The sequence below is a fragment of the Salvelinus namaycush genome, chromosome 25, assembly GCF_016432855.1.
Source record: "Salvelinus namaycush isolate Seneca chromosome 25, SaNama_1.0, whole genome shotgun sequence".
In the NCBI taxonomy this organism is placed as follows: Eukaryota; Metazoa; Chordata; class Actinopteri; order Salmoniformes; family Salmonidae; genus Salvelinus; species Salvelinus namaycush.
Window position 1 is genome coordinate 20,746,294 of NC_052331.1, and position 27,044 is coordinate 20,773,337.

Below are 27,044 nucleotides of genomic sequence, written 5' to 3' on the forward strand. Positions count from 1 at the left end.
GAGTGCTGATTTAAGATCAGTTTTGCCTTTTAGATCATAATGATCATGATAATATGGACTGAGGGGACCTCCCTGATCATATATCAGTACTCGTACTCTGAGATACTTTATGAATACTGACACAGAGACTTACCGCAATGGTACTAAGGAGACAACTCCTATGGAACCGGACACATTATACATCATGACACATAACTTGCATATTAATTCACTTATCCGGAATCATTGAACTTTATTTATCAATAAAAATATACACTAGGGAAAATAGTTTCCTTTTTTTAACAACTTCAGGATTTTTGGGGTTCGTTTTTCTCCAAAAATGTTAATACTTTCCCCCACTTCACTTGTCAGAGCCCAGTGTAAAATGACAGTCAATTCCACAACGAAACAAGTTGTATAACTCAAATTAGCTCTGTATTGTTAGGTTAACCTTTAACGGGATTGAAGAGGAGAGATGTTTTACGGGGCTATGGTCTGTTCTGTCTCAGAAAGTTCTATCTCGAACAGTCTGGACAATGTGTGACCCTCCGGCTCCCAGTCCTCCAGATCACTGTAGCTGAGTTCAGGGGGCAAGACCTGGGCCAGCCCCAGAGAGCTGACCGACCCCGTGGGAGAACCACGGCCCTCGTACGAGTAAGTCTGGAGGGAGTCATAGGGCGGCCCGCTGGTGTCCCTGTCAGCTTCCACCACTTTCTGTCTAATGACATGGTGCATATCCTCTGTATCCAGCAGAACCAGGGACGGGCTCTGGGGCAGGCAGGCCACCAGCCAACCCTCCGTCCCCGGCCTTACCTCCCGCCGCAGCCTCCTCCATTCCGCCCCGGCGGGGTTCCGCAGTGCTGCGATGTCAAATGCCTCTGTGTCCTCCTCGCCCCCTCCCTCGTCGTCGTAGGTGACCACGTTCTCCCGGACGTCCTCCTCAGAGATGATTAACGGCTCCTTCTTGCCCTTTTTGCTCCGCAGGATGACAAATAGCACCACGATGGCTACAGTACAGGACAGAGGAGAGGGGACAAGACCACAGCGACTTACAATATGTCATTACAGGCTCAAAATGCACACCCTATTCTCCAATGCATCGATTTGAGAGTGGAATTGTGGCCTTAGCTGCTGGAAACAAATCAGCCAGAGTTACTCCTCCAGCTGGTGTGAAGCCTTTCATTATCTCTACCTCAAGGCAAGAAGGTCTCTCTCTCTCCCCCTCCCCCAGCTCTGGAGTGTGGCTCTAAGCGGCTGACTAAACACACACAGACAAGAATATATTTCCCTCCCCATCTCTATCCCTCCCTCTTTCTCTCTCTCTCCTTCTTTCTCTTTCCCCCCTTCTCTCCCATCTTCTCTTCCCTACCATGCCACCACCCCCCCTCCCCCCCCCCCCCCCCCCCCCCTCTCTTGTCTCTTACCCAGCAGGATGATGATGCAGAGCAAAATGGCGATGAAGGCTCCGGTGCTCAGGCCTGCTTTGGAGAGGAAGGCCGGGACTCGGCAGGCCTTCAACCTGCTGCTGCCACCTCCTCCTCTCTGGCAAACACACACCCGGAGGTTCAGGGTGGAGGTGCTGCTCAGGACAGGCTCTCCTCCATCCCTCACAACCACAGGGAGTTGGTAGAGATCCTGTTCCGATTGGCTGAAGTGACGCCTCCGCGCCACGATGCTAGCAGTGTTGTCTGGAGCGGAATGACAAAGTTTAAAATACACTGGAGGTATAATTGTATTGTATTGTCCCTATAAGTATTGATACAAACATTACTACAAAATGTAGTGTATTTTCATCATTTTATCTACTTTTCCAAAATAAACCATCTAAAGGAACGTTGCCCTGACCTGTTTTCCCCCTGAAATAACATATGCAACCAAGAACAGAAGACCAGTACAACAAATAACTTGCCCTGAGATATGAGGAGTGTTCTCCAACATTGCAGAGGATGCCCATAGTTCCCCACTCATTCCCACTGCTATCTATTAGAATAGACTGGGGACAGATAGCGACTGCCTCTTCAGGCTTTATTAAAACCGGCCAACAGTATTCTATCCAGCCCAGCACGGCTGTTGCCATAGCTTTTCTCATTCTGGAGAGGCTCCAGCAGATTTTCATTTTCACGGCCCAGAGCCACGCTTTTGTATGCACAATCACGGCCCTCCTCTTCACAATACAGATTCATTTTCCCCCAGGCGCACAGAGCCATGATAAAGCATGTCACTTGGGATGGTAAGAGACAGGGAAAGAGGGGTGGGGGGAGGAGGAGGGGCCAACCTTCTGGATATCAACAAATGTATTCCAACAGAGCGAGCCCATGGGAAGGTGCATAGGAGGAAGCGTTCATTTACATAGGATTCCTATTGGCATGCAGGGGCGCTGGCCCACAAGCTTCAAGTCAAAATGCATTACTGTACCTCCTCGCCCACTGAGAGGAAACAGGTAAACAAAAAAGACCCAATATATCTCTCATTCATCCTCCACTTGGGAGACAATAGAATATAAAGCCACCTCCCAGCTTCTTTCTTCCTCCAAATGATTATGATTACAGCAGAGGAAATCATAGATGATTATCTTTCTCTCTAACACATCCTGGAGAGTAAGCTGCTGTAGGTCTGTAAAATTCTACTGCATTCACAAGGCATTTCTGGCAATATCAATCATGACTATCAGTTGGTGAACGTCAGGAAATCATCCAGACTAACCCCAGGGCACTGATTATATATTAAATAATTTTGGAAATCAAAACCTTTCAAAAGCAAAACATAACAACCACATCTACTAGATTCCACAGCCTGAGGGAGCTAGAGTATCCTACTACCACCCAATCAGTGCACTGATGCAGCAGTGTTCCTTTTAGCTCTAGCTGAGGAGTACTACCTGGTGCTCCTGTATGTGTAAACATAGTCATAATGCACATCAGTGGAAATGTGGTTTCACTGAACAAGCGCCTGAGGGAAAACAGGGCCAGTCGGGGAGGGGATAAAAGCTAAGTGTTAGGCTACACCACCACCAAGAGCACAGAGCGCTGATACAAAACTCAGTGAAAGCTCACTGCCTCTGTCTGGCATCTTACAGGTTTTTGTCAGCCGTCTTGGAAGTCTACCTTAATCTCGAGATTTTCCCTGATCTGCCAACGGAGCTATTGGGCTTTCAGACAAGGAAAAAAATTAAAAAACAGTGTTCTCTCTGAATTCAGCCAAGTAGCCTTAAGCTAAAATAAGGACGGGGAAAATTATTGTCTGTTACCAAGGAAACACCCCTACAGGTCCTTCCCTTTATTATTAAAATATGTCTCGAGGGAGGAGAAAGTGTAAGCGGGGCTGTTAGAAAACAAACGCCACTAGATATATTTGTGTTTGTAATGCCACTCCAGAGTATCTCCCACAAATATCTGTCCACACCCAGAATCCCTGGTGGTGGTTGAACAAAATGTTGTGCACATTTTTTAAATTGCCACACAAAGCCACAATAGCCAGCCTACCTTCGTTATCCTTCAGGGTGAAATTAGGATTGACTGGAAGGTCAATTGGCAGGGCAAACGAGAATCGTCCATTTGCAAAGTTGTCCTTGTCTGATGGCTTCACTGTCTGGATTACCTGTCAGAGAAGAGGGAGAGGTGTTTGGGGAAGAGAGGGAGAGGGAAATGGGGGTGTGTGTATATGTATGTATGTACAGTATGTATATATATCTATATATAGTACCAGTCAAAAGTTTGGACACACATATTCATTCAAGGGTTTTTCGTTATTTTTAGTATTTTCTACATTGTATAGTAAAGACATCAAAGCTATGAAAGAACACATATGGAATCATGTTGTAACCAAAAAAAGTGTTAAAAAAAATCTAAATATATTTTATATTTGAGATTCTTCAAAATAGTCTCCCTTTGCCTTGATGACAGCTTTGCACATTCTTGGCATTTTCTCAACCAGCTTCATGAGGTAGTCACCTGGAATGCATTTCAATTAACAATTTGTGGAATTTCTTTCCTTCTTAATGCGTTTGAGCCAGTCAGATGTGTGTTGTGACAGGGTAGGGGTGGTACACAGAAGATAACCCTATTTGGTAAAAGACCAAGTCCATATCATGGCAAGAAAATCTCAAATAAGCAAAGAGAAACGACAGTCCATCATTACTTTATGACATGAAGTTCAGCCAATGCGGAACATTTCAAGAACTTTGAAAGTTTCTTCAAGTGCAGTCGCAAAAACCATCAAAAGTTATGATGAAACTGGCTCTCATGAGGACCGCCACACGAAAGGAAAACCCAGAGTTACCTCTGCTGCAGAGGATAAGTTCATTAGAGTTACCAGCCACAGAGTTCAAGTAACAGACACATCTCAACATCAACTGTTCAGAGGAGACTGCGTGAATCAGGCCTTCATGGTCGAATTACTGCAAAGAAACCAGTACTAAAGGACACCAATAATAAGAAGAGACTTGCTTGGGTCAAGAAACATGAGCAATGGACATTAGACCAGTGGAAATCTGTTCTTTGGTCTGATGAGTCCAAATGTGAGATTTTTGTGAGATGCAGAAAAGGTGAACGGATGATCTCTGCATGTGTGCTTCCCACTGTGAAGCATGGAGGAGGAGGTGTGATTGTGTGGGGGTGCTTTGCTGGTGACGCTGTCTGTGATTTATTTAGAATTCAAGGCACACTTAACCAGCATGGCTGCAACAGCATTCTGCAGCGATACGCCATCCCATCTGGTTTGTGCTTAGCGGGACTATCATTCGTTTTTCAACAGGAACAAGGACCCAACACACCTCCAGGCTGTGTATTTGACCAAGATGGAGAGTGATAGAGTGCTGCATCACATGACCTGGCCTCCACAATCACCCGACCTCAACCCAATTGAGATGGTTTGGGATGAGTTGGACCGCAGAGTGAAGGAAAAACAGATAACAAGTGCTCAGCATATGTGGGAACTCCTTCAAGACTGTTTGAAAAGCATTCCAGGTGAAGCTGGTTGAGAGAATGCGAAGAGTGTGCAAAGCTGTGCAGAGGGTGGCTACTTTGTAGAATCTCAAATAGAAAATATATTTTGATTTGTTTAACACTTTTGGTTACTGCATGATTCCATATGTGTTATTTCATAGTTTTGATGTCTTCACTATTATTCTACAATGTAGAAAATAGTAAAAATAAAGAAAAACCCTGGAATGAGTAGGTGTGTCCAATTTTTTGACTGGTACTGTATATTATATTATATATATATATATATGTGTATATATATATATGTGTATATATATATATATATATATATATATATATATATATATATATATATATATATAGTACATTATGTACTGCTCCACAAGCAGCTAAATATAATAGGAATAAGTTAAGTAAGTCAACGCACAATATACTTTCGTATCATAGTAAAGATTATCTGACTGGAACACGTATTTTCCCTCCCTCCCTTTCTGTTAGCCATTCCATTAGGACGTGCCATTGTTCCACATGCAGCCTTTTTCCAGGCAGGAGTATAGATCTGAGCTAGGGCATATGACGTGTCTCTAACAGCATTGTCCCTGATGTATTGTCAGTTCATTAAAAAAACTGGCTTCCGTCAGCAGGTGACCTGAGTGAAAAACTCTCATATGGACAATTCACCAATTATAGTGGTTACCAGGTAGATGCACAGATAGGAGTCTACCTGTGCCGATGTAACAGTATTGCTTCCGTCCCTCTCCTCGCCCCAACCTGGGCTCGAACCAGGGACCCTCTGCACACATCGACAACAGCCACCCTCGAAGCATCATTACCCATCGCTCCACAAAAGCCACGGCCCTTGCAGAGCAAGGGGAACAACTACTTCAAGGTCTCAGAGCGAGTGACGTCACCGATTGAAACGCTATTAGCGCACACCACCGCTAACTAGCTAGCCTTTTCACATCGGTTACACTGAGCACATGCCCCTTTGCCCTCCCACTCGCCAAGTGCCCTTTTGGGTGGTGGTATATACTTATATGTGGACACCTGCTCGTCGAACATCTCATTACAAAATCATGGGCATTATTATGGAGTTGGTACCCCCGTTGCTGCTATAACAGCCTTCAGTCTTCTGGGAAGGCTTCCCATTAGATGTTGGAATATTGCTGCAGGGACTTGCTTCCATTCAGCCACAAGAGCATTAGTGAGGTCAGGCACTAAATTTGGGTGACTAGGCCTGGCTCGTAGTCGCCGTTCCAATTCATCCCAAAGGTGTTCGATGGGGTTGAGGTCAGGGCTCTGTGCAGGCCACTGCTCCAGAGTCCAATGGCGGTGAGCTCTACACCACTCCAGCCGACGCTTGGCATTGCGCATCGTGATCTTAGGCTTGTGTACGGCTGCTCGTCTATGGAAACTAATTTAATTAAACTCTCGACGAACAGTTATTGTGCTGAAGTTGCTTCCAGAGGCAATTTGGAACTTGGTAGTGAGTGTTGCAACCAAGGCAAATTTTTTTTACGCATTTCAGCACTCGGGGGTCCCGTTCTGTGAGCTTGTGTGAACTACCACTTCGCCGTTGTTGCTTCTAGAAGTTTCGACTTCACAATTACAGCACTTATAGTTGACCCGAGGCAGCTCTAGCAGGGCCGAAATTTGACTAACTGACTTGTTGAAAGGTGGAATCCTATGACGGTGCCACGTTGAAAGTCATTGAGCTCTTCATTAATTCCATTATACTGCTAACGTTTGTCTATGGAGATGGTATGGCAGTGTGCTTGATTTTATACACCTGCCAGCAACGGGTGTGGCTGAAATAGCCGAATCTACTAATTTGAAGGGGTGTCCACATACTTTTGTATATATATAGTGTATGTTATGAATTGCAGCCTTTTTTTCATTTCAAGCACCTGCCCTCTGAATGGTCTCTGCACGGCCCTGGTGGCAGTGGTGGAAAAAGTACCCAACTGCCATACTTGAGTAAAAGTCTAAAAGTACTTTTCAAGTATCAAAAGTAAATGTCATTTAAAAAATATACATAAGTATCAAAAGTATAAATCATTTCAAATTCCTTTTTTATTTTAAGGATAGTCAGGGGCACATTCCAACACATAATTTACAAATGGGGCATTTGTTTTTGGTGAATCCGCCAGATCAGAGGCAGTACGGATGACCAGGGATGATCTCTTGACAAGTGTGTGAAATGGACCATTTTCCTGTCCTCTTAACCATTCAACATGTAACGAGTACTTATGGGTGTCAGGGAAAATGTATGGAGTAAAAAGTACATTATTTTCTTTAGGAATGTAGTGAAGTTAAAGTAAAACTTGTCAAACATATCAATTGTAAAGTAAAGTACAGATACCCCCAAAAATCTACATAAGTAGTACTTTAAAGTATTTTTACTTAAGTACTTTACACTGCCTGGTGGTTAATCACCTGGCTACTGTACCTACACTATAGCATTGTCAGTCTATAAGAAGCATTCCTGAACTTTTTGTAGGATACAGTAATACACTAAGCTTTGGAAATACAGAATTAGCTGTCGAGGCAACGATTGTGTGTGTCCCTAAAAAAGTACAAATAGTTCTCAAATAAATAATAATTTACTTCCTTTCGATGAACATAACAGCATAATTTACCATACATCAAGCCACATTTCCTGAAAGTTACTTTAATTTAATGTAATTTGTTGCAGTTTCGGAAAAAGAGCCTCGACATCTTAGCATGCATCATCTGTCGCCTTCAGCCAGCTAACTGATTATATGCTGCAGCCTGTTTAGTAATCTTCATTCAAGGGGAAAAATATGAAGAGAGAATGCTATTGCGATGTGAATCTGAGCAGTCGTGGTTTGCTGGACACGGGCCAAATTTGAATGCGAGATGATAAACATTTTCTGCAATCCGTCTCTGTTGCGCTTAATGCAGCTCCTATCTGCTTGTGGAGAAATTGGTACATGCTGAATAATTTATGGGTTCAAGAGGCTGCAAAAGTCTGCAGCACCACAGATAAATCCATTCCTGATGGTGTCAAACACACAACAAAGGCAGAGAGGGTATGTGTGTGTACTGTGTGTGTGTCTGTGCGTGTATATCTGTGGGAGAATGTGTGTGACTGCATGCATGTGAGTTTGTGATAAGAGGTTTTAAAAGACAACAGTTGAAGAAGGGAGAATATGATCTCACGGGAGAGGTGGGAGAGAGAGGGGGAGTAAAGTGGAAAAGAGCTGAAAAGATGGAGGGAGGTGTGTTTAATGAAAGATACTCACCTGTCCTGCCCTGGAGGTTTCACACACAATGATCTCATCATCTGTTGCTATGTAGGGAGCGTTGTCATTTACATCCAACACCTGGATTGTTATAGGAACATGGTTGACGAGACTTGGATTGTCTGAAAATAACAAACAAAAGAACTGAATTAAATAGAACACTTGTATATTGCATAGCTACTGTATGTATAAAACACTAAACACATCTAATAACCCCCTATGTAAAACAATTCTAAAAAGCACATCACAAGCCATAGTTACGTTACAGCCTTATTCTAAAATGGATTAAATAGTTGTTTTCCCTCATCAATCTACACACAATACCTCATAATGACAAAGCAAAAAAAAGATGCATTTTTTGCAAATGTATTCAAAATAAAAAACTGATATTAAGTTTACATAAGTATTCAGACCATTTACTCAGTACATTGTCGAAGCATCTTTGGCAGTGATTACAGCCTCGAGCCTTCTTGGGTATGACGCTACAAACTGGGCACACCTGTATTTGGGAAGTTTCTCACATTCTTCTCTACAGATCCTCTCAAGCTCTGTCAGGTTGGATGGGGAGCGTCGCTGCACAGCTATTTTCAGGTATCTTCAGAGGTTAGATTGGGTTCAAGTCCAGGCTTTGGCTGGGCTACTGAGGGACATTGAGACTTGTTCCGAAGCCACTCCTGCGTTGTCTTGTCTATGTGTTTAGGGTCATTGTCCTGTGGGAAGGTGAAACTTCGCCCCAGTCTGAGATCCTGAGCGCTCTGGAGCAGGTTTTCATCAAGGATCTCTCTATACTTTGCTTCGTTCATCTTTCCCTTGATCCTGACTAGTCTCCCAGACCCTGCCGCTAAAAAACATCCCCACAGCATGATTCTGCCACCACCATGCTTCACCGTAGGAATGGTATTGCCCAGGTGATGAGCGAAGCCTGGTTTCCTCCAGACGTGACACTTGGCATTCAGGCCAAATACTTCAATCTTGGTTTCATCAGACGAGAGAATCTTGTTTCTCATGGTCTGAGAGTCTTTCAGGTGCAAACTCAAGCGGGCTGTCATTTTCCTTTTACTGAGGAGTAGCTTCCGTCTGGCCACTACCATAAAGGCCTGATTGGTGGAATGCTGCAGTGACAGTTGTCCTTCTAGAAGGTTCTCCCATCTCCACAGAATAACCCTGGTATAACCCTGACCACCGGGTCAATTCCCTGACCAAGGCTCTTCTCCCCTGATTGCTCAGTTTGGCCGGGCGGCCAGCACTAGGAAGAGTCTTGGTGGTTCCAAACTTCTTCCATTTAAGAATGATGGAGACCACTGTGTTCTTCGTGACCTTCAATAATGCAGACATTTTTTGGTACCCTTCGCCAGATCTGTGCCTCAACACAATCCTGTCTCAGATCGCTACCGAGAATTCCTTAGACCTCATGCACTGTCATCTGTGGGACCTTATATAGACAGGTGTATGCCTTTCCAAATCATGTCCAATCAATTGAATTTACCACAGGTGGACTCCAATCTAGTTGTAGAAACATCTCAAGGATGATCAATGGAAACAGGATGTACCTGATCTGAACTTCAATTCTAATAGCAAAAGGTCTGAATACTGATATAAGTCATGTATTTCAGTTGTGTTTTTGCAAACATTTGTTGTACATTTGCAAACATTTCTAAAAACCTGTTTTCGCTTTGTCATTATGGGGTAGTGTGTGTAGATTGATGAGAAAAAAATAATATTTAATACATTTTAGAATAAGGCTGTAACGCAACAAAATGTGGAAAAAGTGAAGAGGTCTGAATACTTTGCAAATGGACTGTATATACAGTTGAAGTCGGAAGTTTGCATACGCCTTAGCCAAATACATTTAAATTCAGTTTTTCACAATTCCTGACATTTAATCCTAGTAAAAATTCCCTGTCTTATGTCAGTTAGGATCACCACTTTATTTTAAGAATGTGAAATGTCAGAATAATAGTAGAGAGAATGATTCATTTCAGCTTTTATTTCTTTCATCACATTCCTAGTGGGTCAGAAGTTTACATACACTCAATTAGAAATTGGTAGCATTGCCTTTTAAATTGTTTGACTTGGGTCAAACGTTTTGGGGAACCTTCCACAAGCTTCCCAGAATACGTTGGGTGAATTTTGGCACATTCCTCCTTGCTCTCACACGCTTTTTTAGTTCTGCCCACACATTTTCTATAGGATTGAGGTCAGAGTTTTGTGATGGCCACTCCAATACCTTGACTTTGTTGTACTTAAGCCATTTTGCCATAACTTTGGAAGCATGCTTTTGTCATTGTCCATTTGGAAGACCCATTTGCGACCAAGCTTTAACTTCCTGACTGATGTCTTGAGATGTTGCTTCAATATATCCACATCATTTTCCTACCTCATGATGCCATCTATTTTGTGAAGTGCACCAGTCCCTCCTGCAGCAAAGCACCCCCACAACATGATGCTGCCACCCACGTGCTTCACGGTCGGGATGGTGTTATTCGGCTTGCAAGCCTCCCCATTTTTCCTCCAAACATAATGATGGTCATTATGGCCAAACAGTTCTATTTTTGTTTCATCAGACCAGAGGACATTTCACCAAAAAAGTACGATCTTTGTCCACAAGCTACTTGCAATTGCAAACCGTAGTCTGGCTTTTTAATGGCAGTTTTGGAGCAGTGGCTTCCTTCTTGCTGAGCGGCCTTTCAGGTTATGTCAATATAGGACTCGTTTTACTCTGGATATAGATATTTTTTTTCCGGTTTACTCCAGCATCTTCACAAGGTCCTTTGCTGGTGTTCTGGGATTGATTTGCACTTTTCACAGCAAAACTCGTTCATCTCCTTCCTGAGCGGTATGACGTCTGCGTGGTTCCATGGTGTTTATGCTTGCGTACTATTGTTTGTACATATGAATGTGGTACCTTCAGGCGTTTGGAAATTGCTCCAAAGGATGAACCAGACTTTTTCTGAGGTCTTGGCTGATTTCATTTGATTTTCCCATGATGTCATGCAAAGAGGCACTGAGTTTGAAGGTAGGCCTTGCAATACATCCACAGGTACACCTCCAATTGACTCAAAATATGTAAATTAGTCGATCAGAAGCTTCTAAAGCCATGACATCATTTTCTGGCTGTTTAAAGGCACAGTCAACTTAGCGTATGTAAACTTCTGACCCACTGGAATTGTGATACAGTGAATTATAAGTGAAATAATCTGTCTGTAAATAATTCTTGGGAAAATTACTTGTGTCATGCTCAAAGTAGATGTCCTAACCGACTTGCCAAAACTATAGTTTGTTAACAATACATTTGTGGAGTGGTTGAAAAACGACTTTTAATGACTCCAACCTAAGTGTATGTAAACTTCCGACTTCAACTGTATATATTTCTGTCCAGTGTTCATGTCAGGCACTTTTAGCGCATGTGATGTTCATCCTTCTTTTTTCAGAGTATCTCTCCATCAATTAAGGTTCCATTCCCACTGAGCCTCCATCCATTGGTATATCTCGTGTTTGTCTGTGTCCTGAGGTTCGCCATGTTACCTAGCGACACTTGAAAGGTGACCCGGTCACTTAACTATACTATACTCCCTTTCATCATTGGATAAGAACCGGCAACTGCCACTTCACATTCTGTCACTTGTGGATTACATATACACATCTGATCCACTACCACATAGACTTAAGGGTTCCTTGAGGATCAAATCAAATCAAATGTTATTTGTGCCGAATACAAAGGTGTAGACTTTACAGTGAAATGCTTACTTAAAAGCCCTTAACCAACAATGCAGTTAAGAAAATAGAGTGAAGAAAATATGTACTAAATTAACTAAAGTAAAAATAAGTAAAGTAACACAATAAAATAACAATAACGAGGCCATATACAGGGGGTATCGGTACTGAGTCAATGTGTGGGGGTACAGGTTAGTTGAGGTAATTTGTACATGTAGATAGGGGTAAAGTGACTACGCATTGATAATAAACAGTGAGTAGCAGCAGTGTAAAAACAAAGGGGGTGAGGGGGGTTCAATGCAAATAGTCCGGGTGGCCATTTGATTAATTGTTCAGCAGTCTTATGGCTTGGGGGTAGAAGCTGTTAGGGATAGGGGGCAGTATTCAGAAGTTCGGATGACTGACATGCCCAAAGTAAACTGCCTGTTACTCAGGCCCAGAAGCTAGGATATGCATAATTGGTAGTATTGGATAGAAAACACTCTGAAGTTTTTAAAACTGTTAAAAAATAATGTCTGTGGGTATAACATAACTAATATGACAGGTAAAAACCCGAGGAGAATCCATCCAGAATTTTTTTGTTGTTGAGGTGACCACCCATTGAAATGCCTGTCTACGGGAAAATCAAAGGGAATCCTCCCATATTGCAGTTCCTATGGCTTCCACTAGATGTCAACGGTCTTTAGAAAGGGTTTCAGGCTTGTTTTTTGAAAACTTAGCTAGAATTTGTAGTTTTTCAAGGTGGCTCTCATTTTGACTGTAGTCTTGTGGTGCGCTTGAATGAGGGCGCGCACTTCGTTATTTTTCTCCGGTATTGAACACACTATTCTCTGTCTTAAATTGTATCATTTATCTACATATTAGGGTACCTCAGGATTGATTAGAAATGTTGTTTGACTTGTTTGGACAAAGTTTATTGGTAACTTTTAGGATTGCTTTGTATGCATTTTGAACGAGTGGAAAAGGTGGATTACTGAATCAAGCGCGCCAACTAAACTGACTTTTTTTGGGATATAAAGAAGGACTTTATCGAACAAAACTACCATTTGTTATGTAGCTTGGACCCTTGGGATTGCAAACAGATGAAGATCTTCAAAGGTAAGTGATTTATGTTATCGCTATTTCTGACTTTTGTGACGCCTCTGCTGGTTTGGAAAATGTTTTTAATGCTTTTGTACGCGGGCGCTGTCCTCAGATAATCGTATGGTATGCTTTCGCCGTAAAGCCTTTAGAAATCTGACAAAGCGGCTGGATTAACAAGAAGATCAGCTTTTAAATGATGTATGACACTTGTATTTTCATGAATGTTTAATATTACGATTTTTGTATTTTGAATTTCGCGCTCTGCAATTTCACCGGATGTTGTCGAGGTGGGTCGCTAGCGGCACGTCTAACCCAAAGAGGTTTTTAGGAGCCTTTTGGACCTAGACTTGGCGCTCTGGTACCGCTTGCCATGCTGTAGCAGAGAAAACAGTCTATGACTTGGGTGACTGGAGTATTTGGGCCTTCCTCTGACACCGCCTAGTAGATAGGTCCTGGATGACAGGAAAGTTGGCCCCAGTGACGTACTGGGCCGTACACACTACCCTCTATAGCACCTTACGGTCGGATGCCAAGCACTTGCCATACCAGGCGGTGATGCAACTGGTCAAGATGCTCCTGATGGTGCAGCAGTAGAACAATTAAAACATATATATTTTTGTGTACTTTCCCCCCCCTTTTCTCCCCAATTTCGTGATATCCAATTGGTAGTTGTCCCATCGCTGCACCCGTACGGACTCGGGAGAGGCGAAAGTCGAGAGCCTTTCGTCCTCCGAAACACAACCCTGCCAAGCCGCACTGCTTCTTGACACACTGCTCGCTTAACCCGGAAGTCAGCCACACCAATGTGTCGGAGGAAACGCCATACAACTGGCGACACGAGTCAGCGTGCATGCGCCGGCCCGCCACCAGAAGTATTATAACCTTAAACACAAGGTTTTGACTTATATCGGCTTGAAAATCTATGGCAAGACTTGAAAATGGCTGTCTAGCAATGATCAACAACCAACTTGACAGAGATGGAAGGATTTTTAAAAGAATAATGTGCAAATATTGTACAATCCAGGTGTGCAAAGCTCTTATAGACTTACCCAGAAAGACTCACTGCTGTAATCACTGCCACAGGTCATTCTAACATGTATTGACTCAGGGGTGTGAATACTTATGTAAATTTCTGTACTTTTCTATAACCATGTTTTCACTTTGTCATTATGAGGTATTGTGTGTAGATGGGTGAGAGAAAATCTATTTAATCCAGTTTGAATTCAGGCTGTAACACAACAAAATGTGGAATAAGTCAATGGGTATGAATATTTTTTTGAAGGCACTGTACACTATGCACTATATGTATAGCGTTTATGTAAGTCATGAATCCCTCATTAACATACACCAGTCTCCAGAAAGGTGCGTACTGGTTTTCCCATTAATTATGTTGACTTAACATCATCAGCACAGTGTCAGCTGACATTTATCAATGGCTAGTTCAGTCCATTAGCTGAACAGTATTGTGCGGAAAAGGGTAAAGGAAAGGGTAATTGCTTAGATAAGCATCAGTGGAAAAAGAGAGGGAAAAGAAAAATTGATTGACCCGACCACCTTCAGCATCACACTATGATGTTACATGCAGCCCCGGCATCAATCCCAGAAGCCACTGCTGGCTGTTCATTTTAGTGAGCCATGTGTTTAATACTGATACGTATTATTAAAGTGACATCGTTAATGCATTCATGCAGGGTCATGAGCATATTTATCCTCCATTTTGAAAGCCATGATAAAGTCATCGTTATTTGAAAGATAAATAAGGGAAGATGATCCTCTGTGTATTATGGTACTTACCAACCTCTGATGCCATCACAGTGATGTTGTGCCAGGCCACATCCTCTCTGTCCAGACTCCGGGTGGTTTTGATCACCCCGTTATTCAAACCAATGGTGAAATACACCTGCTCCTCTTCACTGTGGTCTATAAAATACCTACATGTAGCAGAGAGAACAATTAAAATGGAATGAATTAGGTTATTTGAATTTAATTCAATTGAAAATCAGATGATGCTGTTGAATCTCTCGTTCAAAACATATCTGACTTTCAACGTGCATAGGTAGAAGCTTTGTGTAACGTCTGCTTCCAACTCACACCCTCAAACACCTAGATCCCCTGAACGCAGCTCACTTTCCAGCTCACACTCTCAAACACCTAGATCCCCTGAACGCAGCTCACTCTCCAGATCCCAATCACCTGAATTCTAATCACCTGTTCACACACCTGGATTTCATTATCACGCACTATTTACTTCAGTTCTTTGCACCCCATCACTGTGAGGTATTGTTTGTTTTGTTGCACATCTTTCGGAGCGATGTTTTTCCCGTGATGTACTCCTCCCGTGTATGATAGTTTTTGCCTGCCTCACTAACGACGCCTATTCCCTATTGTATTTCCTGTTATCTACATATTGCCTGATCTCCTAGACTACGTTACTAGCATTTTCCCTGCCTGTAAGGGCAACAGACCTTCTGCCTGCCCCTGGACCCAGCTACCTGCCTCCTCCTGTGGTCCTTTGCAATTAACACCTGCTGTGCCCTGCGCTTGAAACCAGCTCTCGGTCTCCCCTCGTGTTCATTACACTTTGATTCTTGTGATGGTGTTTTAAATGCCCACAAAATGTCAGCCACATGCATGTAATTTACCTTACAGGGCTTTTGGTACTGTCAGGGTCCTGAGCCGTCACAGTGCCGACCTCTGTTCCCACGGGGGAGTTCTCGTATACATCCATGATGTAATAGTCTATGGAAAAGACAGGCGGCTCATCCACGTCTCCAATGATGATCCGGAGGGTGGTGGTGTCTTTGAAGGCGCCCAGGTGGGAGAAGCGTGGGTCCAGGTGTGTGTTCACTCCTTCTATGTGAAGCGTGTGGACTTTCCTCTTCTCATAGTTCAAAGGCTGCGGAGGAAACCGGCAAGCAATCCTCTTTTCAAAGTAGTGCTTTTTTGTCCCGTTTCTGCTAGTATTTGAGAAAGTACTTGGTAACAATGGGTACTTACTAATAGTATTTAACATTTGGTTACCTCCTGGCATATTTATTAGGCAATTATGTAATTACCATATCTGATTTCCCAGGATATCCTTAACTAACCTGTACCCCTGCACATTGACTCGGTACCGGTACTCCCTGTATATAGCCTCGTTATTGTTATTTTATTGTTACTTTTTTTATTTTTTACTTTTAATTTAGTAAATATTTTCTTAGCTCTATTTTCTTAAAACGGCATTGTTGGTTTAAGGGTTGTAAGTAAGCATTTCACAATAAGGTCTACACCTGTTGTATTCAGCACATGTGACAAATATATATATATTTTTTAAATGATTTTATATCCATCTTTAAAAAAGTGGACTATTACATGAATCATAAGGGTAGGTGTTGTTGTTGTGATGGAATGAAGGTGAGCATCAGCACTGCACTGTACCAGTCTTAGTGATATGATGCCTTCCTTCTGGTCAGTGTCTGTCGTGATGGAGAACATGGCCTTCCCCTCTGCATTGGTTATGATGTACCTCATCTCTGCATTTACGCCCAAATCTTCATCATTGGCTTTAATTTTACCCACAGCTTTTCCAATCTGAGCAGACTCTGGAACGTACAGCTGGTAGTTTTCTTTAATGGGATGAGCACATGAATAAGCAAGAAGTTATTATCTTAGCATGTATGATAAAGATGTATGAGTAGATGGAGGAATAATTAGCCTACTGCTTATGCATACCAGCTAGCTGTAAATGTGAATAAATGGGTTAATTAATCACATTTCCTGCCTGCTTGCAATTCAACGATCATCTACACACTACATCACGTTTGTATCACTTATAGCCACACCCACATTAGCAAAACATCTATTATAGGCTACAATTTTAGAAGTTGATTTTAAAAGTAACATTTGGCTGTGCATTACACATCAACAGAATCACTGATTCGATGATTCTATTTATACCGCACATTACTCACAGTACAAGTATCTTTGTGTTTTAAACTCCTATATAGCGTTCGATATAGCGCTATATAAATATTGTGTTTTATTACAGCAGAGAATTAATCTGTAAGGACAAACAGTGAAGTAGAAAAACAAATAGTGAGACGTCAGTCTACATACTCTGGGGGAATTTAGGAGGATTGTCATTGACGTCTGTCAGTGTGACATTGATGGTGGTGGAGCCTGACAACCCACCCACCGAGCCGGCCATGTCTTTGGCTTGGACCACCACAGAGTACCGTTCCCTGGCCTCTCTGTCCATGTTGGATAGGGCTGTCCTGATGACACCTGGGTAATGGTAAGACAAGAATGCTCATTATATCACACAAATAACCATAAATAAACATGGTCTGTTAGAGTAGATACTGTATGTATTGATGATAATAACAATAATAATAATTTGGTGGGTGCTAATTATATTTGTCCTATTTCACACATGTATGAATACGCATGTATGAATTGTAAATTCGTTTTTTTGCATATCCCATCTCTCCCTGAGACACCTCTCGGATAGTGGGGTCACAGCCAGGGTCTAGCGGCCGTGGACAATCAGAGATTTTCTTCCTCAACAGCATCATTCCAATCTTGGATGGATAAGATGCCGGTCACTTTCATTCAGGTTGAAGGCAGGTCAAAGAAAGTCTGACTTGTTGTACAGGAGAAGGAACATTGATTTCTTCAAATTGAGTATCACTTCACGTTAATAAATCATTCATAAAGGGTTTCTAAATTCAGCCATAATTACAACCAGCTTTAATACAATGTTTGCCAAAACCCCCTAATGTCTCCATCCCCATGCTTCACCCCTGTGCTGGTTCATTACCCCATTTGATATGCTAACACATAAGGAAGCTTGGCTTGCCTTGCCCCTCTCTGAACTATCAGCTTGCCACCCCCCCCCTCTCCTACCTCCTCTCCCTTCAGCTAGACCCGCACCTAAACACCGTGCTCTGGCCAGAGGCACTGCTATGCCGCATTACTCGCTTCACAGCGTTACCAAGGAGAAGCCCATCTGCCCTAATCTTACCCTGAAGACTGAACAAGGGCTAGAAGGAAAAGAGAACAGATTGACCATACTGTACATTGTGCACCTGTACAAGAGGAAGGCCAAGGGGAAAACAGCCAGGACATAGCTCACTCAGTACTGAAAGCAAGGTGTCCTTGGTGGAACATTGGCTGGAACAACCACCACTAAACAGAAGAACACAGGGTCTGACATTCCATAGTTAACTGCGGTTGGTGTCACACTGTGGGGGTTAACTAGTTATTCTGGAACACTCAGGCATTTGTCAGTTATTGGGATCACATGGATTACAATAAGACGACTCATCTCAAAGAAGGTTATTTCCCAAGCTTTTTGAGATGTGATAACCTTAATTGAAAATACGAGTCAACCCATCCCCCACACATTGAATCAATGAATGTGTTGATTAACCAGTCAGGAGATATTGGTTCTGTGCCCTATATGTTTATCAAGATAATTAGTACAGTATGTCTTGTCAACGAGTACAGTGACATTCAATGAACAGACAAAGAGCAGGATACGTTTACTCAGAACAGAAAGGAGATAACATTTTAGAGCACCTGCGTGAAATGGCTTCACTCCAATGTATGAAGAGTCCTTATAACTTATTTGATTGTCCTTCACATACTGTAGCGGTTACATCAGTCTGCTTTTTACCCTATGTATCCACACTTCAAAAGACCAAGGTTAGCCTACAAGTACATAAATATAGACACGCTCCCAGTCATTTATTGGGTAAACCACCACCGTTTCCGCATCACTGTGGCTTCTTCAGGGTCATGTCATGAATGCTTGAACCAGGTTATGTAGACAATAGTAAGGGGTGTGTCATAGTCATTAGGGTGATGCGAATGAAAACAATGTAACTGATAAAAGACAACCATTTATAGAATGTTGAATATATTAGGCTATTGTTATCATATTGCAACATAATTAGATATTGTACATAGTAATAGCATCAACATACATTATTATTTACATATCGATTATTTAATTTAATATACATATTACATATTTCATTGTTTCCATTTCATCTTTGTTACATGTAATCTTTTGGTTCAACCGTAATGCATGATAATTGTTGATGATGCTTATTATGCATTACGCTTTAATCAAAAGATCACGTTACAAAGATGAAATGAAATGGAAACAATGTAGCAGTATGATAACAATAGCCTAATATATTCAACATGCTGTAAACGATTGTCTTACTATGGTGATGAGAATGAAAAAAAAATGTAGCAATGACACACCCCTAATAATTTCACTGGGTGCACTAATTGCACTGTTTGTCTACATAACCTGGTTCAAGCATTCATGACATTACCCTGAAGAAGGCACAGTGATGCCAAAACATTTACATGTTTTACTTAACTAGGTAAGTCAGTTAAGAACAAATTCTTATTTACAATGACGGCCTACCTCAGCCAAACCCTAACCATACTGGGCCAATTGTGCACTGCCCTATTGGACTACCAATCACGGCTGGTTGTGATACAGTCTGGAAACAAACCAGGGTCTGTTGTGATGCCTCTAGCACTGAGATGCAGTGCCTTAGACCGCTGCGCCACTCAGGAGCCCATGTTGGTGGTTTACCCAATAAATTACTGCGAGCTTGTAAAAGAGAGTCGCACACTATAATTTATTTCTATAGCATACAGTTTACTCGCCGTTAGTCAGCACCTCTACCAGCGTTTTTGGGGTGTGCGCCAGCTCATGCTTTTTATCAGTATACTTATACAACCATGAAGGCACTGAAATACAGCCTCCCAAGGCTACAGTTAAATTACTGTATAATGTAACAAAAAAATTAAAAAGGTTTTTAGAAAACCTTGCCAATGCTATGGTGTATCTTATGGGCAACCATTCACAGGGTTGTTTTCCTTTCAGAAACTAAAATACTCTGTCGCTGAATGCTCAACAAATGACTTCCTGTTCTTTAATGAATGAATGAACAAATGAATGAATGAATGAATGAATGAATGAATGGTGAGAAAATGAGAGAAAGAAAAACATGCTAACAGATAGCTCAACCTGCCAGAACAAGTAAATACAGAGAAGTGTTCCGCCCCAGAGAATGTCATAGAGATTGCACCAAACACATTGTGGCCACAAACCACCTGCCTGGACAAGTAAGTTCAGCTGTCAACAGACCAAAAGCACAATAATGCTTAAAAGCCTCTCGGTATTCAGCCAGTGGAAGAAGAAAAAAATTGTCTGAACATGAATACACTGAATTTAGCCCGACCAAATAACAGAATTCAGCAAATGGATTATACTCCGGTCTCGCTCCATTCTCATTCTGTCCAGGTTAAGGCATTACCATAGAACCAATTTGTTCAGCTTCCATTCTCATTATATGGGAACAATTAGTGCTGGGAATTGCCAGGGACCTCATGATATGATATGACCAACGCTTCGGTGCCAATACAATATGTATTGTGATTCTCAGAATTTGATATCTATTGTAATACAATACTGTGAGTTTATATGCGATTCCATGGTCCAAACATATCGCTCGCCATATGTCTGCTGTAGAGGGACAAGAGAGAGCCACGAGAAAATGACTTTTGATCAGTCATGGAAATAAAAGTGCTGAAAACAAACTGTCTCCCTATTAAAAATAAGATGGAGAACAAGCTATGAAGGAAAAATAAGTTTTGGTGCAGGTACAGCCAACTAGCGCAAAAATAATATTGCGATATTGTCAAAACGATATGATACGATATATCATTTAAAATATTATTATTATATGTAAATGTGCTTATCCCCCACCCCCATCACTAGGAATAATGTAGTGCCACTGTGACAAGGGATAAAAGGCTGTTAGGGCCATGTTGTTGTGCTGTTTGCTTTCCAATTGACCTTGGGATTCCCCAGTCATTTTCCCTCAGCTCTCAGGACCTAGGGACTCTCAAAGGCACAGCCAATACTGTAGTCCCTTTGCCTCTCTGAGGCACAACCAAACTACAAGTTTCTTCTCCTCTGGATCCTCTGAAGAGTAGACAATGCCTACTCTGCTCATTTAGCCAAGGCAATTCAGAGTTCAGGCATGTTGTTCATTATACAGTAAGAACAATACCAAATGTCAGGCATTTGCCCATTGTTCCTTACAGCATCTTCTGGAGATATTTATTTAAAGATCAATGTAGCTCAGTATGTTGGCTATAATGCTTTGCCAGATGGCTAGCTTCATTGGAGGGGGTGGGTGGTGAATGAACTACATATTATTAGAGAAGACTGACTATGAACATGTAAATATCAATCAAATCCAAAAGGACAGCAGGCAATTCCTTCAATTGATCAAAAATTAAAAGTTGATAATCCCTGCTCACTTTAAAATGTATACACGTGTCAGCCTTTCAGTCAGTGGAATGGACGGTATCCCCTGACTGCGTGAAAACAAACAAAAAACATATCCTACTTAAAAGGCAAATGGGAAAGTTGCTGTCCTCCTTACTGTCTACCAGTGGTGTAAAGTACTACTAAAGTTGTTTTTTGTGGTATCTGTAATTTATTTTACTATTTATATTTTTGACAACTTTTATTTTTACTTCACTACATTCTTAAAGAAAATAATGTACTTTTTACTCCATACATTTTACCTGACACCCAAAAGTACTCATTACTTTTTGAATGCTTAGCAGGACAGGAAAATGGTCCAATTCACACACTTATCAATACAGCACATGGTCATCCCTTCTGTCTCTGATCTGGCGGACTCACTAAACACAAAAACATCTTTTGTAAATGATGAGTGTTGGGGTGTGCCCCTGGCTATCCATACATTTTCAAAACAAGAAAATGGTGCGGCCTGCTTTGCTTAATAGAAGGAATTTGAAATTATTTATACTTCTACTTTTACTTTTGATACTTAAGTATATTTTAGCAATTACATTTAGTTTTGATACTTAAGTATATTTAGAACCAAATACTTTTACTCAAGTATTATTTTACTGTGTGACTTTTACCTCTACTTGAGTAAGTTTCTATTAAGCCATCTATAGTTTTACTCAAGTATGACCATTGGATACTTTTTCCACCACTGCTGTCTATATAACTATATAACAGGAGTATAATGGTGGAAACACTGGTAGCTTACTGCAATTATGTTAGTCAGATCAGGGATGGGTAATCAATGCCATTAAATGCAGGTCTTGTTATGAAATATTCTTCTGGGTCCTTTATTTACACCAGTCAATATTACCTGCCAGACTTTTGTTGTCTATTGGAAGATACAGGTAAACTGTTCATACTGTTTTAGTATCGTATCCTCTCAGGCCTTTTATTCAACCTTCTAATCCAGGTCAGATTGATTATGCTAACAATCTAGCTTTTTACAGCTATAAAATGGTCGATTATACATAAGAAAGGCTTCATGATTCATTTGCATGCTCACTACGTCCAAATGTTGCTTTTTGTACGGGTTATGATTAGCTATGTCTGAAAAGGAAGCATTTTTGTAAATGTGTGTGTGTGAGTGTGTGTGTGTGTGTGTGTGTGTGTGTGTGTGTGTGTGTGTGTGTGTGTGTGTGCACATGCATACGTACGTGTGTGCATGTGTGCTTTTGTGCATGTGAGTGATGATCACTGGTCAGGAGCTGAACACCTCACTCCCTGATCACAGACAGATGATTGTAGTGTAGAGGCAGCTCTGATTCTGCTCTGATTATAAGCTGAGTGACCGGGTCTCCTGCTGATGGGGCCCCAATAAACTGCTGGAGAGAGGCAGGAACAGCTTGCATTGCCATGGCTATGGCCCAGGATGCACTACAGCTGGCATGGCCACAATCCAGCCAGGCTACTTCACATCTATGCCTCAAACCAAATCAGGACCACTCACTGAAGTAGTTAAGCAGTGCAACATGGACATCGATAAAACATACTTTTAAGATGATACAATGACAAAACTAGACCCATCATAGTGGTATTACCAGTGCTTGGTTACATTCATGGCACATGGGGTTGATGTGTGTCAATAGCACTTGAGCATATGTGACGGGAACATGGCTAGGACTATCATCTTGAGCATTGACAGATGGCATATAATACAGTCTCACTGCCAGATTCACTCTGCCTTCTCAACACACATTGACTGTTGAAGCAAAGAAAAAAACGTATGTCTATATTTATACCTTGTTCTCTTTAGGTATGCATATCACTGTAACACACACTTTAGTCATTTAGCAAATGCTCTTATCCAGAGCATCTTAAAGTAGTAAGTGCATAAACGTTTCATACTAGCCCCACATGTGAATCAAACCCACAACCCTTTCGTTGCAAGCACAATGCACTACCAACTGAGCCACATGGGACCCAGGATCAGGATGTACTGCACACAGACACACACCACAGACACAAACATTTAGCAATTTGTAATCTAACTATTGTTATTACACAGTCTTAGGGATTAAATTCCTTTGGTCTCTACTAAGTTAGGTAAATCAGCTTTTAGTTTTTTTACACCGTATTTGTGGAACAATCTTCAAATCGTTCTTCAATTTGATGTTTTGGTGCTTCTAGGGCAATTCAGAAAGCTGATTGAGGACCGTATTACTGACGAATGTGTTTGTTTGTACGACTTTGTTTTATTTTTTACCCTTCATTTCGTATTTGTATTTAGATGTGTGTATGACTACCTGATAAAATAAAGGTGAAATAAAACGTTTTAATATTACATTGACTGGAATCCTTTGAAAAGCATCCTCACAGTTTATATACAAAACTATGTGGACACTCCTTCAAATTAGTGGATTTGGCTATTTCAGCCACACCCGTTGCTGACTAGTGTATACAATCGCGAACACAACCATGCAATCTCCATAGATAAACATTGGCAGTAGAATGGTCTTACTGAAGCATACACTGACATTCTAGACAATTCTGTACGTCCAACGTTTTGCAAACAGTTTGGGGAAGGCCCTTTCCTGTTTCAGCATGACAATGCCCCCGTTCACAAAGTGAGGTCCATACAGAAATAGTTTGTTGAGATTGGTGTGGAAGAACTTGACTGGCCTGCACAGAGCCCTGACTTCAACCCTATCGAACACATTTGGGGTGAATTGGAATGCCAACTGCAAGTCAGGCCTAATCGCACAGCATCAGCGCCCAACCTCACTAATCCTCTCGTGGCTGAATGGAAGCAAGTCCCCGCAGCAATGTTTCAACATCTAGTGGAAAGCCTAGATGATGTTATAGCAGCAAAGGTGGGACCAACTCCATATTAATGCCCATGATTTTGGAATAACATGTTCGACAAGCAGGTGTCCATATACTTTTGGTAATGTTGTGTATTTTGTCATGGGTGGATGTTTTTTCAAAGTTATTCAAGGCTTTTTTATTTCTCTTATGTCTTCAAAGCAAAGAACAAGATGTCTGAGAACCTTTATACAATGAGCGGGAGGGGGATTAAGAACGCTAGAATACAGAACAGTTGGCAGGTATCTCTTTTTAAGACCGAGGAACACTATTGCTGTCTTTTTCCCTCGACTGTGTAATTTATTGAACACACATAGTACCGCAGCTTTCTCGAAAACTAGACCCAATTTGAGCTTATTGCCTCTGTAATCAGCTGTGTCATTAAACATCATCATGAGGCACTTTGGCCCTTTTCACAGTTTAACAGCCTGATTACAACAATCAACATCTAATAAAACATATACTGTAGAACAAAGCTATTTTCACTTGGCAGAAGCAATTCACACATGCAGCGTTATATTGCAGTGAATGTTAAGTAGCGTCTCACCGGTTTTTGGATCTACAGAGAAGTAAGGCTGTCCCTGTAGTACGCTATACACAATCTTGGCACTGTTCCCATAGGTGGGGTCGTCTGCGTCTGTGGCTGTGAGCTGAAACACTGATGTGCCTGCATGGAAGGAACGGTTATATCAGTACTGTATTTCCACACAAAACCCATTTAACTACAACCACACCAACTCACAGACAGTACAAGTACAATGTGCCATGATCACTGTCAAAACTATAATGGCATAATGTAGCACAACTCACTATATTGTCATGGTTTTTTTATAGTAAAACTACGTGCAAATCTAAAAATACCACAGAGTGTTTCTGTATCGCATAAAGTGAGGCCGAAATCTGTTATCTCCCAATTAATCCAAACCCATTTATCAGGACTGTCAAAATCCATTTACAGAGTTGTACATTAATGCCTGACTGCCTCTGGATGCAGTAGGGATCTGTAGCAATACTGATGACCCAGCTAATGATGTGACTGCTCTCACAGTCAGGGTACAAAGCCAGCTCCCTCCAGCCAGGTGCACCCAGCATTTCAAAAATATGTTGTCAGTATTCTGCCTTACCAACATCGGCCATCTCGGGAACAGCAGCAGCAAATGGGCCATCTGGAAACTTGGGTGCATTGTCGTTGACATCCTGGACCTTGATAATGAATTCGGACTCAGGCTCTAGAGATCTATTGGTGTAACGATCGATGGCCTGGGCATGTAAGACATAGTGGCCCTTCTTCTCCCGGTCCAGGCTCTTGCTGGCATGGATGTCCCCTGTGACCTCATTGATGACGAATATAGTGCCAGCGCCCTCTCCCGTCAGCAAGTATCTGACGGAGCCGTCTCCTTTGTCTGAGTTGGAGTGCAGCTGGGAAGGAAATTACAGAAATTTTACACACAGATAACAATACTCATTTGAACATAGAAAACTATACCCATGGATTTCACCACCATGGTTGACCATGTGTTGGAACCGGTTCAGGGAACAGAACCAAATACCCGGAAAATAAGGACATTTTTCAATGAACAGAAACGGAACCTGGAACGAAAATGATCCATACTGTTCCGGAACAGAACCATTATTTTAAAAGCATGGGAACCGTTTAATAGCGTTATTTTACATTACAGATTTTTTTTCTAGTCCCACAACAAATCGGAACAAAGCTCTAATGCAAAGTCCTCACTCTGTCACTCAAAAATGTATTCCAGCGTCTGCCTGCTGCAAGCAGAAAATCTTTGCCTGTGTGTTAGGCTACCTGCCCCCCCCCCCCCTCCGAAGCATAGGCTACCGTACCTATCTTAGAAGCTTGGTTCAGAAGATAGAGATGATTTATTAGCTACAGAAGAATGGATTAACTTTTTCAATGCTGTTTAAGGATACTATAGGCATAGTTATCGCATTTCGTTGGATGTATTAACGACAAAAAGGTAAGACGTGTCCCCTGTGACTTCATTAATTCTGGTTCCGCTCTGCACACACAAGCTTGTTAGCTAGCTAGCTCAAAGGACATTCAAATTTCTAGGTATAATTCTGTGGACCTATTTCAGATAATGCATGTCATAACAAGATGCCCAGTGCTCAACCCTATCTTGCGCACTCCCCACCCGCAGAATTGCAGTCGCATCTTGCGCCATAGTCCATCATGCATGTAAACAACTAGATTGCCTGCTCTGTCTGCACTGATTGGTGAAGTAACTTAATAAGCTAAATGTAAAAAACTTGATTTTACAGGTAAAAGAGGAACAGAAAGGAACGATATAACACATACTTTTTGGGGGTTCGTTCTGGTTCAGAACTTTATTCTGCTGGTCGGAACAGTGTAACGGGAAAAAATATATAGTGGTTCTGTTCAGAATGAAACGATTGGAAAATAATTTTGGTTGCAACCCCTGGAGTTGAGGTCGATTCTAGTTCAGTCACTTCAGGAGAGGAACAAAAATTGCCCCTTATTTTCCATGAGCATTTCTAATGGTAGTAACTTAACCATAACTTAAAAATAAGTTTACCAGAGGGGTACTGTACCTGCTGTATAAATCTACAGAATGTTAGGGTGGGTTGCACCAACATGGTTTAAATTAATCTAGGATTAATCTAGGTTTTGTAAATCTAGGTTTATAATTAATCAGAGATGTGTTGCACCTCTTAATTTTGAATCTGGATCAGTTAAACTATGATTAGTGACATGTTACACCAATATATGAAGTATTTTGTGAGTTGAAACGAAGTAGCTAGCCTACTTCACAAATGAGGCCACAAATGTTGCTGTTCCTTGATGAAATAATAGCAATGTAATGTTTGAATTACTGCATC

General features: G+C 41.6%; 1 protein-coding gene across 1 annotated transcript in view; it reads right to left on the bottom strand.

Moving 5' to 3' along the window:
* Positions 1–459: 459 nt before the first annotated feature.
* Positions 460–27,044, bottom strand: part of LOC120019839 (cadherin-18-like) — a 40,841-nt gene continuing 14,256 nt past the window's right edge. The window contains exons 2-11 of the mRNA XM_038963255.1: positions 25,307–25,601; positions 24,730–24,849; positions 17,081–17,248; positions 16,403–16,590; positions 15,625–15,878; positions 14,777–14,913; positions 8,186–8,307; positions 3,462–3,576; positions 1,404–1,667; positions 460–986 (exon numbers count right to left, since the gene is read on the bottom strand). Of these exons, the coding sequence (XP_038819183.1) occupies positions 460–986; positions 1,404–1,667; positions 3,462–3,576; positions 8,186–8,307; positions 14,777–14,913; positions 15,625–15,878; positions 16,403–16,590; positions 17,081–17,248; positions 24,730–24,849; positions 25,307–25,601 (2,190 nt within the window). The remainder of the gene's footprint in view (positions 987–1,403; positions 1,668–3,461; positions 3,577–8,185; positions 8,308–14,776; positions 14,914–15,624; positions 15,879–16,402; positions 16,591–17,080; positions 17,249–24,729; positions 24,850–25,306; positions 25,602–27,044) is intronic.